This window comes from Poeciliopsis prolifica, unplaced genomic scaffold, assembly GCF_027474105.1.
Source record: "Poeciliopsis prolifica strain line A6 unplaced genomic scaffold, Auburn_PproV2 SCAFFOLD033, whole genome shotgun sequence".
NCBI classification, from domain to species: domain Eukaryota; kingdom Metazoa; phylum Chordata; class Actinopteri; order Cyprinodontiformes; family Poeciliidae; genus Poeciliopsis; species Poeciliopsis prolifica.
In genome coordinates this window covers 1,021,533-1,042,049 of record NW_026562408.1, presented here as the reverse complement: position 1 = coordinate 1,042,049, position 20,517 = coordinate 1,021,533, and the positions used below count along the sequence as shown (strand labels likewise).

Below are 20,517 nucleotides of genomic sequence, written 5' to 3'. Positions count from 1 at the left end.
GGGAGCAGAGCTGCGCCGCGGTGGGTGGAGTTTGTAGGAAAATCAACAGGAAGCAAGATTCACGACTTGCTTCCCATATTACAAATGGATTTTAGTTAAAGTGTAACATAATTCCCAGCGACCAAGAAACGCTACATTTACCTCCCAATCTAGAGGATAGTTCCTCCCTCACTAGTCCTATCCAGGCTACTTGCCGACTGATGTTATGAGGCTCTCCCTCTTTTTGTTTGAATTCTTTATTCTACCTTAATCTGACATTTCTTCAATTAGTTTCATTGTCACCAAAGATCAGAAAACCTACTTTCACCTAAAGAGGAGCCATTTATCCTAAATAGGGGAAGCTATGAGTAACTGCATCACCAGTCAGAGCAGTGGTGATGCAATATGAGTCTTATTATGGATCTAACTTAGAAGTTAGACATTTTCCCTCCATCTACACACAGAGGGCTCCTCATCAAACCTCCTGCTACATTAAAGCAGGAAGTGAATCCATAAAATCCTGCAGAATGTCTGAAAAAAACCTGGCAGTCAACTCAGCCCTGCAGGAACTTAAAGAAAATCCTGTTTGCAGACACTCCCAGATGACCTTTGCTCCCTCCACCAGGTTGAAGCCGATTCAGCAACAGGAATGCTTTGTTATATTAACATGGATTGTTCTGGGTTTTGTTTGCACAAACTGTTTACATTTCATCTCATATGGAGAGAATTCTTTCCTTAACTGTGACACCGTATGAAACTTTCAGAAATGCATTAGCAGAAAGTTGTACATAAAGTGGAATAATGAAAAATAGTTTTAGGGTTTTACATTATTTGTAGGCAGATTCCAACCTTTGAAAAAAAGAATTGTGAATTATATGAATTTTTGAATAAAACATGTTTGATTTTTATCCAGCTGGTAGAAAATCCATAAATCTTACTCGAGTAAGAGCAGAGATACTTCGTTATGAAATTACTCAAAAATTACAGGGTAGTAAAAAAACTCTTAAAAGTAAAAAAAAAAAAAAAAAAAAGTTAGCCAAGCAAAAGTAAATAGTAACTACTCAGCTTTAGCGTTGTGACAAAAAAGTCGAAGGTTCTTCATTTGTGCCAAGATTATCAAATTAGAAACAAAGAGACAAAAGAAATTGGTTCAAGATGTTCTTTATTTAGACCAGGAAATGACAAAACTGTCAAGTACAATAACCATCAATCCAATAATCCGTTGTGGAAGACAAACCATTTGTTGGACTATTTCTAATCCTTTCATTTCATCCTCCATCCAGAAGCACAAACTCTTCATCAGTTATGTGCTTGACAGTTTACCTGCGAGGGCTGACGCGTCTTTGCCTTCTTAAGACTTTGAGTGGATCTAAAACTAGGCAACACCCTCAATAAAATAGTATTCTCTGTTGCTATATGTAACCAAAAAATCACCAGAAGCACAGACACAAAAGACAGGTGAGACAAAAACACAGAATAATGTGCGTGGGACGTAGTGTCGCTCAGAGATAACCCCTCGCGCCGTTTAATTCACCAAAGACAGACAGGAACTCTCAGTGCGGAAATGTTTGAAGGAAACGTTCCATGACCACCATGTCGTCTGAGTGAGAAGTGCTTTGTACAGCTCTGTAACAGCGCCACCTGGAGCAGTAACAACAGAATTACATGCTAATTGTGTTGTGGGGCTTTTCCCTTTTTCAATTGATTAGAAGTAACAAAAGCATGAAACAGACTTGATGAAGCTTTGTTCTAAACTGGGCTTTTGAACATAAATATGGTCCTTTAAAACTGGATTTGTTTCACCTTCACTGACTTCCACCTGTAACATTTCAAGGGAAGGCAAGGGGCTGGACTACTCAGAGGGTTTAAGATATTTTGGGTGAGGAATAAGTGTGTGAGGAAAAGAGGAAGGCTGAAGTCTTTCCCATCTACGCCTGGAACTCCAGCCCCATGCCGAGCTTGTGGCCGCCCGTGTTGATGTTTTTACCATCCAGGAGAGCAGAAAGCGTCAGCTTCACACCTGCAGAAACACATTTCAACATCAGTTTCACTGCACCGCAGGAATATCCTCCAGAAACGTCAAATATCCAGATGGAAAAACAGGAAATAAAAGGTTCAGGCATCTGAACATGTTTCAATATTATTACTAAGCAGAAATCAGTAGTAAATATTAAAATACTCCATATTTCTCAACAAGACTGATATACATGTAACAATAATAAAATTATGGATTGTTTGGATAAAAGTAAAAACTAAGTTTCACATGGCTAAATCTCCAAACATTTATTGATTTAATGTTTATAAATAGAAAAGAGCAAATTCTAAAAATGCAATGTGATCTATGGATCATCATCTTACTTTAATAGTTAGAAAACTATCAGAAATGAAATCTAAAAATTTTCAGTTCAGCTGGTGCAGAGCAGCAGTTTGGCTTTTACTGCTGCTGTGATGATGATATGTGCAGAATATGGACACTTTAAACATAAATGACAAAATATTAGACTGTGACTGACCACAATAAAACAAAATCTACACTTTTATATCAGGAATGATGACAAATGGTAAAGTGGTATCTAATTGTTGAAAATTGATGAAATAATAATTTTTTGGGTAAAAATTAAAGATTTTTGTAGCAGAAACATTAAACTAATGTGTGATGCGTTTTGGTAACAACGGAGCGAGCCACTCTGACTCTCCCTAAATATTCACCAACACCGAAAAGATGGACGGCGTTTATGACGGAGACAAAACAACGTACTGCAGCGATACTTGGAAAACGAGAATAGCAAGCTAATGCTAACTGGTAAGGAATCTGATGATACTGCAGCATAATAATGCTGGTCAGAATTGGAGCATTTCTCACATTTGTCTGCTAAATAATTAGATAAACAGGAACTTATTTTTCCCCAGTGTCTGAGCCAAATAGAACACTGAGTTAGTATTTTGACTTCCCTTCTGCCCACTACATGCATAACTTTACCACTAAGTGGCATGTCAGGGCAAAACTAAATAATTTGGGAGAAAACTATCAATGTTTCCCCAGCTGCATTACTGTAGTGAAGTTAAACCCTCAGGAGTAAATAACTGTTAGACTTTCAGCTGCTTCCATTCACTGTTGCTACATTTTACTGTATAAAGCTCTCTAATTAAGGAATCAGGTAATAAGCCAGCGTAATAATGCTGGTCAGAATTGGAACATTTCTCAGGCATGTTTCTGCTAAATAATTAGATAAATTCAGTGTTTCTTTCCCTTTAACTTTTTCACATTTCTGGACTAAGAACCTAGAAATGAATTTGACCAATAAACAGAATCGATAAGGAAAATGTGTAAGAAAAGAAGATAAAATAAACCCTTTAAATTATCTGCAGACTGAACTCACCTGGCTTAATATTCTGAGTGTAGCCCAGTCCAATAAGGCTGGAGTTGTTCACCTTCGCCTGTCAAGAGAAACACAGTTCAAATGTTCAGAAATCAAACACTAAAAAAACAGACCCAGAGTTAAAGGAATATAAACATATTGAACAAATGTAAATGTTTAGAAACTCATTTTTAGTCATAATTTAATTCAACAATAAAGTGCCAAGAATGTTTCAAATCTGTGTTGCAGAGTTGGGCTGAGAGTCAAAATGTTCGACTGAAGGTGAGTCACTTCAAATAGAAATGGGCCTAAATAACGACACAAACAACCAGCCGCACTAATTGGCTCTGGTGCAAGTGGGACTTAGGACTAATGTGATAGACGGGACTGAATTAGCAGAGATCGGTCTGTGGTTCGCAGACTTCCTGTTTGGGGTTGCGATCGTCTGTGCCGACCTGCAGCTCTTTTCCCAGGCAGGAACACGTCCGAGGTTAAACAACATGGCCGCTTTCATGATGATTCAAAACAACATGACCTGAGGTTTTAAGGAAGTGGTGTCCAAAGTGCGGTCCAGGGGCCATTTACGGCCCTCTGGAGAAAATGTTTGTTTTAAAGGCGTTTCTGTTGTGACCACTTCCTGAAGGCAGAGTGTTAGAGTAGGAGCTTCTTAAAGAGACAGAAACCCTTTTAAGTCATGTTTAGCATTTATATAACAACTGAAGGTCAAATAATTACTGGATTGTGTTATAAAATGACACAAAGTGGCTGGAAAACTGAATATTTTCTGACCCTGACGTCTTTTCTACGTAATGACTTCGACCCCTCTGGTTTACGGTAAAATAATTTCTATAAATGCAAATTGAAAGTAGGTTATTATTATTTCACTATTATCATTAGATTTTTAAGGTTTTTTTATATAACAGTTTATGGAGAATTTAAATGTTGAACATTGGAAGATAATTGATGTTATTAACAATTGTCATTATTATTATTATGACTTTTTTAACATCTTGTCATGACAGCCAGTCTGTAATGATTTTGTTTATATAATTTATTAATTTATTTTTTTTTTGTTTGGCATACACATTTGTCATAATAAATATAGCAATTATGTAATAATATTTCATTTGCGATTAATAAAGTATTTTTGAATTTGAATACCTTAACTTGGTTTTAACCACAAATTTCTAATAATTGAGATAAGGGGAAGGAATAAATAAGTGTTTCCCACTACAGAGAAGCAGTGCCAAGCTGGTTACTTACAAAGCTGGTTATTTGAAATAAATAAATACATGAAACTCACGGAGAAAGATGCATCAGAATCGATCTGATATTTGGCGGCGATGCCAAAGCGGGTGTTGCTGTTTCCTGCAGTCCAGGCCAAGTTGACGGCCGTCTCCAGCTTGTCGTTCACCTTCTGGTAGATCGACCCGCCAAACTCGGTGCCATCGTTGCTGTAAAGAACCAGCAGGTTACTTTAAATCCTACAAGCTACTAACGTTTGTCTGACCTCACATAAAGACTTCAGAGAGGATTTAAACAGCAGGAACCCTCACGCTCACCATCGCCTCATCTGACTTTTATAATAAATTACCTGGCCATAAAAAATCCAGCTTTCAGAAAACTAAAAGATTCAACTTATAGAAAACTTATTAGGTAGAAAAATGAAGTATTATTTGATAGAATACACAGTTTAAAAACAAAAAACTCACAACTGTCCCAGAAATTGTATATTGTTCTTCTTTTATCATTCAGTTTTTGGTGGATAGATAGAAAAGAGAAAAACGTTAAATCAAGCAAATGGAGATTATTGAGTCCCTTTTAATTGATTGATTGATTGAAGGTCTTTAAACAGAAAACCTTTAAACTTCTGCTCTACTTATGATCAGTTTGTGTTTACGTTGCCTTTATTTATTTTGTTTTACTGAACCGAAACACCAAATTCTGCACCACATCCACATTACGTTTGTCATAGTCAAGCTAGCATAACTGAGCTACTTCCCTCTCACTTGCTTTTTTTTTTAAATAAAACTTTTTCCTGATCTTGTCATCTATCTGTCATAGTGTTGACCATTAGTAGCAAAGCACTGCGTCCATTTTATTTTACATGTCACGAGTACATTGAAGATGTAGCTCGCCATGTTGATAACTTGACAACATTAGCTAGCAGTTTGGGTGGGATCTTGTGGATCCAACGTCATGACGCAACATGTTTACGTTGTTGTATTTCTATGACTTTGTGCAGTGTTTATGGGGACTGTCGATGCATGTTTTATGATATGTGCAAAAAATAATTTTGTATTAATGTTTTTTGGCTTTTACAAACTAAAGCAATAAAAGCTGTTGAGTGTTTATGGTTCTTACACATTCGTATGGAGCTGGAACTCATCGGTCTTGTATCCCACAGCAAAGTTGCTCTGAGTGACCTTGTTCCGGCCGGCCTCGAAGGTGGTCTGGTACCCAGCGAGCCAGCCCTCGAACCCCACCACTGCGGTGCCGTGAATGGCCGTGCCGTTGATGTCGTAGTTGATGTCGCAGCCCAGGTTGACGTGGTCGCACTTGTAGGCCGTCTTGAGCTTCCCGCCTTTCTTGCTGGCAGCGCATTTGATGAGGAAAAAAAAACAATCGTTGTTGTGAATATCAGGGGATAGAGTAAAAAATATATAAAAAATATACTCCAGTAAGAATAACACAACTATATTTTTACTCAAGTAAAAAATAACCATCCAGGAAATTAATGAAGTAAAAAATAAAATATTCCTAAAAGTAAATTTTGTCCAGAAACTACTCCAGTAAATGCATCTGTAATTGTAGGTACTACTGAACTCTAGTCATTATAGGTAAGAATCAAGAGCTAAAAGTTGATTTTTTAATAACTATGCTGCCAAAGAGTGCCAGGATAAAGCTGCTGTCATTACCCAGTGTTTGGAGAGAAGGAGGAATCAAAAGTAAGCTTGAGCCCTTTAATTAACTGTGGGGAAAAAAAGAGGGAATCATGTTAAAATGGAGCACAGGATTCGTTTCCAACACAAAAACAACCTTTTCTAACTGCTTGTGAAGAATTTATAGATGCATATTGAATATTTTCCCAACAGTGTCGCTCAGATCTTTGCTTTTTGAAGAACATTTGTAATTTTCCCCTTGCGATCACCTGGTCCTCCACGGTGATCTCGGTCCCCAGGGTGTTGTCGGTGTTCCACTTCTCTGTGAAGGTCAGGCCGCGCTCCGCCCACTTGTATTTGGTCTCCAACGAGCCGGCAACTTTGCTGGTCTCCGTGTTGCCGCAGCATGTGCTGGTGAACTCCTGAAGGCAAAAGACGTCACTCAGTCACACAGAACAGGCAACCAGGTGACTAAAAGCACACGGTACGGTCAGACAGGAGGGGAAATTGACGGTTTGACAATACAAACGTCCAAAAATAACCATAAATTAGTAAATAAATATATATAATCTATTATTAAAAGTGACAGTCAATTAGAAACCAAAACTGCAACATTTGTTACATTTTCAGCGGTGACTTTCATTCAGTGATTGAAAAACCTGTTCCCCTCCTAGCCAAAATAACTCCTGCATTCTGGACCAGTCAGCAGTGAAAACTTACCAGTCCATTATCAGACTTTGTCTTCAAGTCCAGTTTAATGAGGCCGAAGCCTGAAACAAAAATTAACAAATCATCAGAGCAGGGTCTCAAATGAACAATGAGGTTCATATTTTAGATGAAAATTTGTTTTTTTATAAAGACTCAAACACAAACTAACTCAGTTTTATATTAAAAGATTTGCAGAGGGTTATTTTATGGAGGAGAGAAGTTGATTAAGAATTAAATAAAAAATATACGCAGTTTGTTGATGCATTTGTAAAGAATTAGTTTCTGATAACTGAGCTTTTATTTTTCAGTACCTGAGAAAAACTCTCCAGTTTACACTGTGGGTCACACATCGCTCTAACCATGGAAACACTTTTTTAAAAATCGGTTGAACTGCCACAAACCATCACTGATTCCTCTGGTTTCTCCCAAACACAACAGCAGATGAACAACGCTCAGTCAGAAACAAAAATGTTATGCTAGTTAGCACAGCCACCAATATGGAGATAGAAGGTGTTTCTGTCACAGTAAGTTGCTTCTCTGCCATTCAGACATTTAGCAGAGCTAAAGATGATTGACAGCACGACATCCCGCCTCCTCGCTCTGATTGGCTTTTAAATGCACTTTCAACTTCTTTGAAACAACATATGGCGTTTATTTCCATCAAAAATATGGACAACACTAAAAATCTGTCACAACTTAGATGAAAATGACAGTTTACTTAATCAGATGTGATAAGTTCAAAAATAATTTGATCAAACTTTCAGTTGTCACACCAGAGATTTGACAAACAAAAGATGCCCACTGCTAAAATAATGGGAGCCTCTAAACCAGTGGAGCCCAAAGTCTAAACCAGTGGAGCCCAAAGTCTAAACCAGTGGAGCCCAAAGACTAAACCAGTGGAGCCCAAAGACTAAACCAGTGGAGCCCAAAGTCTAAACCAGTGGAGCCCAAAGTCTAAACCAGTGGAGCCCAAAGACTAAACCAGTGGAGCCCAAAGACTAAACCAGTGGAGCCCAAAGACTAAACCAGTGGAGCCCAAAGACTAAACCAGTGGAGCCCAAAGACTAAACCAGTGGAGCCCAAAGACTAAACCAGTGGAGCCCAAAGTCTAAACCAGTGGAGCCCAAAGTCTAAACCAGTGGAGCCCAAAGTCTAAACCAGTGGAGCCCAAAGTCTAAACCAGTGGAGCCCAAAGTCTAAACCAGTGGAGCCCAAAGTCTAAACCAGTGGAGCCCAAAGACTAAACCAGTGGAGCCCAAAGACTAAACCAGTGGAGCCCAAAGTCTAAACCAGTGGAGCCCAAAGTCTAAACCAGTGGAGCCCAAAGACTAAACCAGTGGAGCCCAAAGACTAAACCAGTGGAGCCCAAAGACTAAACCAGTGGAGCCCAAAGACTAAACCAGTGGAGCCCAAAGTCTAAACCAGTGGAGCCCAAAGTCTAAACCAGTGGAGCCCAAAGTCTAAACCAGTGGAGCCCAAAGACTAAACCAGTGGAGCCCAAAGTCTAAACCAGTGGAGCCCAAAGTCTAAACCAATGGAGCCCAAAGTCTAAACCAGTGGAACTGAGTCCTGGCGGGCCGGCATCCTGCATGTTTTAGTTTCTCTCTGGTTTAGGCCTCTGATGACGGCTCAGTAGAGGCCCAGGAAGAAAACCGACAAGCTGAAAAGGTTGATACTGACACCAGGGAGGGAACTAAAACATGCAGGATGCCAGGCCTCCTGGGCCCACTATGGGTCTAAAAGTTACCAAACAAAATTAATTACACATTTTGGCTCCAAATTAACCTAAATATGTCCTGATTGCCTAAATACAACTGAATTGATAGATTTAAATTCAACATGAATGGCTACAATTTTAAAGACCAATTGTTCTTAATTAAATAGGTTGTCTGCTTACCGTATCCCTTTGTAAAAACATCCCTGGCTGATTTTCCAAGGTCAGTGTAGATGGGAGGTACAGCCATTGTCTGAAAACAACACATAAAACTAGTTTCTTTGTGATCATGCTCTTCATTACACCTGTGAGAAACATAAATCTGAAACGAAGTACCAAGTTTTAAAACCCAGACGCCATGTTAGCTGAAGGTCACCTAAAGAACAGCAAGCACCAGCCTGCTAGCGTTTGGACTTTTAAATAATTTCCAGACGATATGAAGGCTTACAGTGACCGTAAAGGTAAATCTACTGTCCGGTTAACGCAGCAGTGTCCAAAGCGCGGTTCGGGGGCCATTTGTGGCCCCTGAATGCAGTTCAATAATCTGATTCTTGGGGAAATGGAACCATTTCCACCATAAAGGTTTCTTTATTTTGTTGCTTTTATTTTACACAGAAACACACTTTGGAACATCCCTCCATTATATTAGGAAAAACACAGTAAAGGCTTTAAAAGAAATTTTTTTATTTTTGTTGCTAGAAGTGAAATAAAAACCAACAAAAATAGAAAATAATTGTTGCAAAACGTTAAGTCACTGAATATTAAGGCAAACCTCATTAATGCATTTTTTTAAATTAAAATATTACTTATTTAATTTACTTAAGTGCAGGTAAAGGATATAAAACTCAAAATAATAATTTTTTGAGTTTTAAATTGGGGGAAAAAGCAAATTTTGGCACCAAAGGACTTTGGTGTGAAAGGTTTGGACTCCTCTGGTTTGACCAGAGGAAACCTAATCTGGACTTCCGGCTGGAAACATGACTTCCAGCCGGAGAACAAAGCCGTCTCTTTGGAAACTCTCTGCTATCGCGTCTGTGAGCGACTCTTTGTCCTTTCACCAACGCTCAGTTCTGCAAGACGTTTCATAAGCATGAGACACAGGAACCATTTTTAAATGGAGCAACAGCCAGTAAAGCACTAGGGTCTGTTGAGAACAAGCAAAGTTTATTGACAGAAGATAAGAAAGTAAATTTGAACAAATGTTGAATAAAAAGGTAAACTAGTTTTCCATTCCAGGTTGGTTTTATTATTACAATGCTCCATTAAAATGATGCTGCTGGGGAAGAAAAGCACCAAAACCAAGGAAATTCATTCAAAATGGCAAAATCTGATTGGTGCGTGTTAACACTAATAATTGACAACCAATAATTAATAATGAATTGAATAAAAATTAGTTAACTAAACTAAATGTTTTAAATAAAATAGAAAATGGCCTCTATGGAAAGCAGTCAACCTATAAACACTTTTTGAACATTTTTATTGGCAATTATTTGTGAATCAGAACAATAATGGAAAAAAATGTAAGTAATTTTTAAGATTCAGCATTTATATAATGACTTATGTGCCCATTTTACAGAAACTTCACAAAATTTAGGTGCAGTTTCTGTATGTTTATCACAATAAACATTTCAGAATTCAACAATAACACTTGGTATTCCATGAAGCTCAATTAGTGAGAAATAAAACTGTTTAGTGGCAGTAAATTGCAGCAGGAAGATGTTAATCACACACAGCTCTTAATATATATGTACTGTATAACTGTATAACTACAGTACTTTTCAAGTTTGGAGCAAATATATTTTAGTTTAATCAAAAATATAACTATAACTCCTACAAGAACCCTTCAAATAGGATGAAATGTTAGAAAGCAAGGACCGCTGGGTCACAGGTTAATGTGTGGGATGTGAGAGTATTATGGTAAATATGAGTTAAATGTTTATACATAATATGACAGAAGTCTATTCATAAACTTTACCAACCACTTTAGCTTCTGTATCTTTATAATTTAGCATTGCTTCTTATTTTAACTTCAGGATAACAGAACTTAAAGCTCATTGAGAGACTTACTCTCACATAAAAAGCCAGTATGTCCTGAAAGCCCAGTAAGGAGCGCCGGACGGGGACAAAAAGGTTATCACGCAAACATCCTCATGCCCTCGGCGGCTAACTGGTTAGCATTAGCCCACAGTCAAGGTGGTTAGATGGTAATAGGGACTCTGGTTGGAAAGTTAAAATCCGAAGTGTGAAACAGAGAGCACAGTGAGCACCAAGAGGGTCAATTAGTGAAGGAGCTCAACTTTTTAAATTACAAACAATCCGCACAGCTTCAGATAAGTTCTCCATTCAAATGACCGCATCACAAGCTAGCAGCAGATAGCAGCTACAGAACAGCGACGGGCCTGTCGACTTCTAATGTTTCCCACGTCAGTTTTATATTGACATAAATACATGAGGAGCCAGACACGGCCCTCCAGTTCTTGGTGAGACTCGACCCACTCATGTGAAATACACAGGAACCTCGCTGGGTTTCGTTTCACAGGGAGATACAGAACATACCTCTGTGTGTTCCAGTCCAAGCCGAGAAAGAGCCTGTCAGCCGCACAATAGGAGGAGAAAGGAAGGAGGCGCAGCGACGTCGCGTACTACGTCAGAGTCTGTCATCTTCAAAGATGGAAAATCCGGTTAAACAACAAGATGTTTCACGCCGCATTTTAAACTGACATCTGGGCGGAGAAGAAGATTTCATTTTAACCCGAATGACATTCATCTCAGACATCTATGGGCGGGCAGAATTAAAGTCTCAATTTATTTATTTATTAAAAATAATATATATATATATATATATATATATATATATATATATATATATATATATATATATATATATATATTTGTATCATTTTTCATTATTTCATTGTTTTTTTCTATTTCCTGTCAACAGCTATCACTGTCTCTATTAACTCTTTTTAAAGTATTTATATTAACATGAGTTATAACATCTAATGTCCATTAGGATCATTAAGGATTATTGATATTATTTAATTTTGAACAGACTGTTTTGTCAGTGGCTCTAATTGCTTCATATATGTTTTGAGTTGTGAAGGAGGAAACTGATGTTTGAATGATTTTTGGGGATTTTTTTAATTCTGTAAAAAAAAAATCAGAATTCAAAATTTAAAATTTTTTCAACTGTCTTAATCCTCTTTCATATGGATCATATAATTCTGCATTAAAATATTTAGGAACATGGTTATGGCTTGTAATAAAAAAAAATCTAATAACTTTTTTAAGACATGAACATAATTTCATGTTAAAATTACCATTTTATTACCACAACTGACAGATTCCTAAAAATAATTCATATTCGAATCATAGACAATTACAACAAGTCATCAAGGAACAGATCAAATTGTGATAAGAACTGAGATTAATTGTGAGAGCAATACATTTTTTTAAATATTCTTTTTAAACATCAAAACCTTGGATGGTCACAAAGACATCCAAGGTAGAAAAGTAGAAAAAATTTCTACTTTTGAAATTATGAGACAATAACTGTGTCATTATTTTTGAATGTTATATTATATGTTAAAAATTAATATGATATTAATTGTAGTTCATGGCACGTAAGAATTTTACTAAATAAGGTTATACTGAAGATGACGATTGAAACATTTTTAAGTAGGATTTGTTTTTGTGATGCAGAAATTCTCCACATTTAATAATGAAGAAGAAAAAAATTCTCTCTAATAATTTCTTAAAAATTGTTTTTGATTATTGCCTTGATTGAAAAAAAGTAAATATCACCAAATATTTCTAATATCCAGGACAAATGACATCATTTCTACCAAATCGTATTCTTTGGGTTTCTGCTCATATTAATGAAATTAAGCACAAATATAAATGTGAAATAGGACTGAATTAGAGAATGTCAATCATGAATATTATATTATTGATATTATTTTATCATTTTGCTCCTATTTTAAGATGTTAGCATTTTAAAAATACAAAATAAAGGTAAATGATTATTAAAATTTATTTTGTGAAATTAATTTAGTTTCACCAATTACTCTGATATTAAAAGTTAAGCAAATTAAAAAATATATATATAAAGAAAAAAGCGGGAAAAAATAAAATGACTAAATATTCAGCAGCGAAAAGAACAAACGGAAACAGAGGAGGATTACCATCTTGTTCTTTGGCTCTTTGGCTCCGCGGGACTCCGTTGACTTCTGCGCAGGCGCAACACGTAGAAAGACACCTTGCAGCGTCTTTGAACAGCTGACCGGGGATCAGATGTCTGGAGCTGCTCCACAAATAACGATTCAACATGTCGGAACCTGGAGCTGCACAACAAGAGGAGAGCAGGATAAAATAAAATGTTATAATGTAAGTTTATTATAAGATCATGTAGCGTAATACGATATAATCCAGTATTATATTATATATTATTATAGGCCTATATTTTAATGTAGTAATATATTGTAATATAAATGTTATATTATATAACATATTATATTATGAATATATGTATGAATATTATTTTACTTTGTGACAAATTTGACAAACATGCATATGACCCATTATTATACAATAAATCAAAACAAAGATTTATTTTTTAATAAAGCTTTGTTTGAATATCAACTGTATTTAATTAAATTTTCGTTTGAAGCAACAAAACAAACAAGATAAGAAACATAATTACAATAAAAATGTAAAATAAATAAAGGTACATGCAAGCATGCTGAAATAAAGAATAATAGGAACATTAAATGTAAATTGTAAACTATTAAATGTCTGATTCACAGCCACTCATTTACTAATTTTATATATTTTAATTATATTTGTTATTTAATGTAAATGGTTTTCTGTTCAGCTCTCTTGGCTCATCTTTGCACATTTTCTACCTGATGCTTGTTACAAAGTTTCACCAGGAAACTTTTGACTGGCTGAGCAAAGCAGCACTCTGGAAGAAGGAAAGAACAAAAGTTTGTGCAGCTTTTAACTGAGCGTGCATGATTTCACAGAAACAGAGGCGTGTGGTTGAGTTAATGGAAAAACGCCAACCCTGCAGGCTTCCTCTGCTGCAGGCGGCTGGCAACAACAACCACCTGCAGAACCACAACTTACACGTTTCATTACGTATCTGCAGCCTGGAAAACCGCTTATTTCATTTTTTATTTTCAATCTAAATATCTTTATTCTGATAGACATTTAAATAACAAAGTCTTCTGGGAAACTGACCGGATGAAGCGCCACTAAAGAACCGCTTGCAATGACACTTTTGACCACTAGATGCCGCTGTTATCCATCTGACTCCGCGATTTTTTATGGGATCGCATCATTTCTGTCAGTTTTATCAGAGCTATTGGTTTTTATTTTCATTGTTTACTTCATTTTTTGTTACTTTTGCAGTTTTCGAAAAATACATACATCAAAATTCAAACCTCCAATAACAAAATAGTTGTTAAAATGCTAAAATAGGTTCTAATTTAATCTTAAATAAATACATTTTCCTTAAATATTTTTGCCAAGGACTTTTAAAAAATAATTTGGTAAAGTATAAAAAAAAATTAACACATTATTTCATTTTAAAAAATCCTTATATTTTATGCAAAAAAAAATACGCTCAAAGAGATCCTGATGTTTTTGGGTTTTTTTTTATGTTTTTGAGTTTGAGGATTTTCTGAGTTGAAAGTAAAAATATTCTTCTCATACAAAACTGCCAAGAAGTTTGTTTTTATGTGATTCCTAATGGGAGGAGGATTAACATGCAGCAGAGTTGCTTCATAAGATTAACTGTGAGAGAAAAATCAACAGCAGGAAACATTTCATCAGGCCCGGGAGGATTGGATAAATGTTTTCCTTTTACTCTTCATTTTAAAACTGACTTAGAGAATTTATGTCATTTTGACAAAAATTGAAAAATATATAACAACCAGAAAATAACAAAACATACTTATTCAAATAAAATGTGTTTTAAACATTATTTACAAAACATAAATGCATATTTTTTATTAACATTCTTGTGATTACATTAAAAAATTTTAATGTGTAAAAAGAAAAAACTTACCTAAAAACAGGTTTGACCAAAAGCACATAAAAAAGAAAAGTCTATTTTTTATTTCTGGTTATTATTTTGTTTTTTTTAGCAGCTGGAATCTTAATGTACTGCAAAAGATTTTATGTGTTTTTATGACAGGAACCAGTGATAAATAACATTAATTAGTATCCCAAAACATAAATGAGAGGTAACGGAGAAACTGTCACCAACTTTCTCAGCCAGTTATGATCAAATAAACATATTAAAGTGATTCTTCATGTGAGTTCCCGTTCTGCCTTCTCTGTTTGTGCATCGCTGCATCTCAAAGTAGCATTTAATCAACAGCTAGTTTGTCGCCTGTCGGTCGTCTTCAGACGCTGCCAAAAATTCATTTCTAGATTATCCTCCAGTCATATCTGGATCCAGCCGGGCTTCAAAGCCGACGCCGCCTCACTTCAAACGGTGCCAGTCAGCTCCAGAAGACAACAAACACTAAAAGAAAATGTTAATCAAGTCGGCCGAGCATCACCAAAGTAAATAAAATAAACTGTAAACAGATGGGATAATTTGCAGCATATGGATAAAGGCAAGCCTGTCATCTTTATTCTCATTTTTTAATTTTGCGGTTCACGCAGCGTTCAGACATCCCAGAGCGTCTCCCTCATGACTCAGGAACTTCACTGCATTTCTGTGGAAGTCCACGTCCCGGTTCTGGCCCATAAATCACTGGGCTCAAGTTCGAGCAATCCGAGCACAGCAACCTTTTTACCTTCGTCTCCCTGGCATCAAACGCATCGCTCAGCCTCAGCAAAGCTGCTTTCTGTGGACAGTTTTATGGATCGCAGTTTCCACTGCAGGAACAATCTGCCATCAACTGAGCAACTGAATGAAAGAACCCAGGAGAAAATCACTCAGGAACGAAACCGATCTCATCTGAAATCAGTCGCTGTCCTGGTTGTCCACCAGACAAATTAAAATCGCAATCGGCTGGTCAGGATTTTTAAAGATCAATGATCGGGGATCGGCCAGAAAACTGCAATCGGTGCAGCGCTAGTTTTAACTGTTAAAGTCAGAACTCATAACATCATAAAGATGAACAAAAGTTTTGTTCTGAAATGTAGAAACATTTATCATCAATCAATTAAGTTTATTTGTGTGGCACATTTCAGCAACACTGAAGTTCAAATTATGAAAAACATAAAAAAATATAAAAATTTATTACCTTTGTCAAAAACACAGTTGTGTGTTTTTGCAGTGTGGGTCTCTAGGTTGTGTGTTTTTTCTCTAGGTTGTGTGTTTTTGCAGTGCAGGTCTCTAGGTTGTGTGTTTTTTCTCTAGGTTGTGTGTTTTTTCTCTAGGTTGTGTGTTTTTGCAGTGCAGGTCTCTAGGTTGTGTGTTTTCTCTAGGTTGTGTGTTTTTGCAGTGCAGGTCTCTAGGTTGTGTGTTTTCTCTAGGTTGTGTGTTTTTTCTCTAGGTTGTGTGTTTTTTCTCTAGGTTGTGTGTTTTTGCAGTGCAGGTCTCTAGGTTGTGTGTTTTCTCTAGGTTGTGTGTTTTCTCTAGGTTGTGTGTTTTTGCAGTGCAGGTCTCTAGGTTGTGTGTTTTTGCAGTGCAGGTCTCTAGGTTGTGTGTTTTCTCTAGGTTGTGTGTTTTTTCTCTAGGTTGTGTGTTTTTGCAGTGCAGGTCTCTCTTCACATGGAGGCTCTTCAGGCTCTTCAGGCTCTTTTGGCTGTTCAGGCTGCAGAGAAACAAACTGTGAGGTTCTCATGCTCTCTGACTCATCGCTGAGCAGAGGGAACTCTCTGCTTTGCTCATCTCTCCAGCTCTGTTTTATCACTGCAAGCAACGCTAAAATCAAAAGTCAATTTATTTCAGTCATACTGTTTAAAATCTCTCTTCATAGTGGAAAACAAAGTGGAAACAAACAGTTTGTCGTTGTGCAATCGCAGCAGTTGTTTTCCTCCTTTGTTTTGATCGCTGTATCGGTGGGTGACAGCAATAGGAAAAGTGAGAGAACCGTCCTTCCTGTCTGAACTTTGGTAAATAAACTTGAGAAAATGTCAAGGCCTGGCTGTGGTCAGGGCGGCAGTGGAGCAGTGACTCACTCTGGGCGTGGCTTTGGTGTGTCTGAGCGAACCGGGCCTGTGCAGCGCCACGCTGCTGCTGCTGCTGCTGCTGCTGCTGCTGCTGCTGCTGCTGCGGCACCTTGTATATACAGCAGATGCTGCCGATCTTTATCTCTCATTCATGGCGTCCAAGGAAATGTAGCGTAAGCTGGTTAGCAGTCAGTTTCTTGGTATCTGCCAGGCAGAGATGAGCTGATAATCACCACCATGCAGCTCATGCAGCCACCTGCTGCCTCTCACTGTGGAAACTCAGGTAATGCTGCAATATTGCCCAATTCACTGCAAAAACTTCAAATCTCACCAAGTAATTATAGTTGACTTTATAGTTTAAATATCTTAGAGACATAAAACTAACTAACGTCACTTTTCAGCAAGTTGTATGAGGTTGTTTTGAGTCAATAATTATTGTATATTTATGGAAATGTTCCATTGGCAGATTATTACACTTATAACAAGACATTTTGAATAAGTAAAATAATAAAAACAAGCTGCTATATAAAATTGAATGATGCATCAGTTCCATCTCATTTCTAAGATATAAATGCTTCCATGTTGTTTTTTTGCCTCCACAAGCATTGCAGTGAAAATATCTTAATACAAAATAAACTTTCCAGCAACATAAGGAGCTTCTGTTTTAGTGAATACTTTCTAAATGCTTGTGGAAAAGTTACAGTTTCACTGGAAAATCACGACAAACGTCGCGTTGAAACCAAGCCATAAGTAGAACTGGTTGCTAGGTAACGGGCTGGGCTCGGCTGAGGTTGCCGGGTAACGGGTTGCCGGGTAACGGGTTGCCGGGTAACGGGTTGCTAGGTAACGGGTTGCCGGGTAACGGGTTGCTAGGTAACGGGCTGGAATGAACCAGAACTTTTTCATCATTTCTGATTTATTTACTGCTGACAGAGTAAAAATCTGCTGCTATCTCTGCAGAAAAAGAGAAAAATCAGAGAATATAATTAAAAGAAACAAATTTCACTTTGAAATTTAAACAGCTCATATCTAATGGCAGGAATATATAAAGTACATTTTCCAGGACATCTACGCAGGTAAAGCAGGAGGTTCTGGGTCAGGAGAACTTTCTATGGAATAAAAACCAAAAACCCAGAGCTGAAGGAAACAGCAGCTCAGAAACAGAATCAGTGTCAGGAAAACTCTGCACAAACACAGAAAACAATCAATTCAGATGAAAAAGTTCCCTTTAACCTGCAATCAAATGTTTAAAGGTTTATAAATCTTATCAGGCTCACATTTAAACACTGATAAACACGGAGATGAATAATCAGTCAGTTTGAGCCGAAGCTTCATGAAGGCACAGATAGTTTAAGGCCCTTTGGATGAAAGTCTGCAGCATCTGACGCACCAAATCAGTCCAAGCCAAGTCTGCGCTTTTGGCTTCATTGATCAAGAAAGGCTTATAGCTTGTAGTTTGATTCACATCTGTCCCTGATAACCACAATGAGAAACCACAGACTTGGCAGCAGGAGGAGAGCTCTCTGCCCTGCCAGCACTTTTTACCACAAACTCTCAAACTGCCACGCCGAGCCTCCCGCCGCATCCACAATCAATGTGTTCTGAATACTAGATTCTGCAATCAACACACTCTCCATATTCGCTCCCTGAGGTGCCTCGCCGACATCAAAGCGGGAGCAGAAGATGGTGTGGTATCTCTGTGCGCCTGTGCCTTTCCCCGTATGAAACAGCCCGGCTCTCAGCCCCGAGACACAGGCGCTGAGCAGCCGAGGAAATTTGATTTCACGAGCGCCACGTTACTACCCGGCAGGTAGGGCTGTGGTTTCTGCGTTTTGCAGGTTTTGCCTGCACCTGGTTGTGAGCTGATCACACCAAATGCCTCTGAAAGCCACAAGATCAGATACAGAATCCTGATGCCAAACATTCGGCGTGGCTTATGGTTCTGAACACACAGAAAGCAGAGAAGAAGAAAGTTTTGCTGGGAAAAAATGTTAACTGTGAGAACAAATGTGATACTTTGATATTGATTCCAAATATTGCACTGCAAAAACACAAAATCTTACCAAGTATTTTGGTTCGTTTGTAGTACAAATAGTTCACTTGAAATAAGATAAAACTAACTTTCCAGTGAGACGTTTGATGCTGTTTTAATGCCTCAATATGGATGAGAAACTTCTGGTTCCTTTGGCAGATTGTAACAAACCAGAACCAGAACCGGGTTGCCAGGTAACAGCGTGAAATAATCTGCAAATGGAACCAGAACTTTTTTTCATCAATAGAAAGGGATTGTTGACTTAACCTGCTGAAAAGTTACTTTATGCTAATTTCATTCCAGAAATTTAAACCAGAAACTAAATCAAAAATACTTGGTAACATTTTGTGATCCTGCAGTGTAAAAACTAAATGGTTTAAAAGAACATCGTTGTGTTCGATTCAAGATATTTGGAACATATTTCTGATAAATCTCTTTTTAATTCATTCAGTTTTTCTAGACAAAGTTTAATTTGCTAAATTTCAACTTCTCTGAATTGATTTTGCAAATTTATAGACTTTTCTTCAATGTTTCTTCCAAGAGTAAATTACATACTGTAGAAGTTTATTGTGGACATAGAAATAATAAGTGTTTTTTAACAAAGGTTACAATGATTGGAGCAAAAAAAAAAGGACATTTTTTCCATGATTGAACTTTTCATCAATATTAAGAAATGATTATTGTCTTAAAACAATCTCTACATACTTATTGTGTCTTATTTGAAGTATTTTATATATTTGTTTCACAAACTGGATGTTGTTTTCACTTTTGGTAGAAAAGTGAATATTGAAAAAGTGCAGATTAACAGTTTAAGTTCAGCGCTGGCCAACGTTTATTTGTAGAGGCTGAGAAAGCAGAGAAGCTGCAGCGTAAAATCCCGGCGCTCAGCATGGAGCCTGCAGCCACTCGCCACTTTGCTCTGCTTTTTGATCCTGACTTGGGTTTCACTTTATATATGTGAGCAAAAAAAGACAAAAATCAACACAAATTGGCTTTTATCTTCTCAGGAGTTCAGCCAGATACACAGACGCACATGAATGATGTTTTATCACCAACAGGCTGGACGACTGTAATCTGCTGGAACGTTCTGGATAATCTGCAAAAGGCCAAGCAGAAGCAGATGGGCGAAACGTCGCTTTTTGATTTGACTGCTCCTGTTTTATTGGTTTCAATCTGTCTGTGGATTCCTGCCTTTTATTATTCAGTCTCTCCTGAACTAATCCTCCATGTCGATCCTGTGATTGTAAAACTTCTCCAGTCTTTTCTATTTGCTTGTTCTGTGTGAATAAAGAATCAAAAAATGTTTTTTTTTCCTTGCACTGTCTGAATAATCTAAAGGTTTTCATCCTTAATTATCATTTTTGTTAAATGTTTCTCCAAAGCTTTTGCTGTTTTCAGCTGTTACTTTCATGTTAAATGTAGAAAAACCTTAAATCTGACATTATTAGCCACTTTTTAAGGTTTAATTTGACTTTAATATCTTATTTTTAAGTCTTTACAGCAGGTGTGTCCAAAGTGCGGCCAGGGGGCCATTTGTGGCCCTCGAGCCGATTTCTGGTGGCCCTTGATGTTTCAGATCGGCTTACATTTGGTTTTCCAGCCGATGGATCAGACACACATTAAAAACAAAGTTAGAGAGAAAATCTCAAAAGGCAATTTAACATCATACAATGCAAGACAAAGTATTGATCCAGGTCTTTGCTTTAATTT

General features: G+C 37.2%; 1 protein-coding gene across 2 annotated transcripts; it reads right to left on the bottom strand.

Annotated features, from left to right (window-relative positions):
• Nucleotides 1-1,124: 1,124 nt before the first annotated feature.
• vdac1 (voltage-dependent anion channel 1) lies at nucleotides 1,125-11,299 on the bottom strand. Of its 2 annotated transcripts, none has more exons than XM_055051330.1 (9): nucleotides 11,199-11,299; nucleotides 8,826-8,895; nucleotides 6,941-6,990; nucleotides 6,490-6,642; nucleotides 6,257-6,309; nucleotides 5,703-5,930; nucleotides 4,642-4,792; nucleotides 3,360-3,417; nucleotides 1,125-1,999 (listed from the first exon to the last, which is right to left on the bottom strand). In XM_055051330.1, the coding sequence occupies exons 2-9, from the start codon at nucleotides 8,890-8,892 to the stop codon at nucleotides 1,908-1,910; spliced, it is 852 nt and encodes a 283-aa protein (XP_054907305.1). In that variant the 5' UTR covers nucleotides 8,893-8,895; nucleotides 11,199-11,299; the 3' UTR covers nucleotides 1,125-1,907. The 2 variants fall into 2 exon arrangements, with proteins under 2 accessions (XP_054907305.1, XP_054907304.1); XM_055051329.1 differs by having other exon boundaries at nucleotides 8,826-8,914; nucleotides 11,199-11,231.
• Between the last annotated feature and the right edge of the window lie 9,218 nt (nucleotides 11,300-20,517).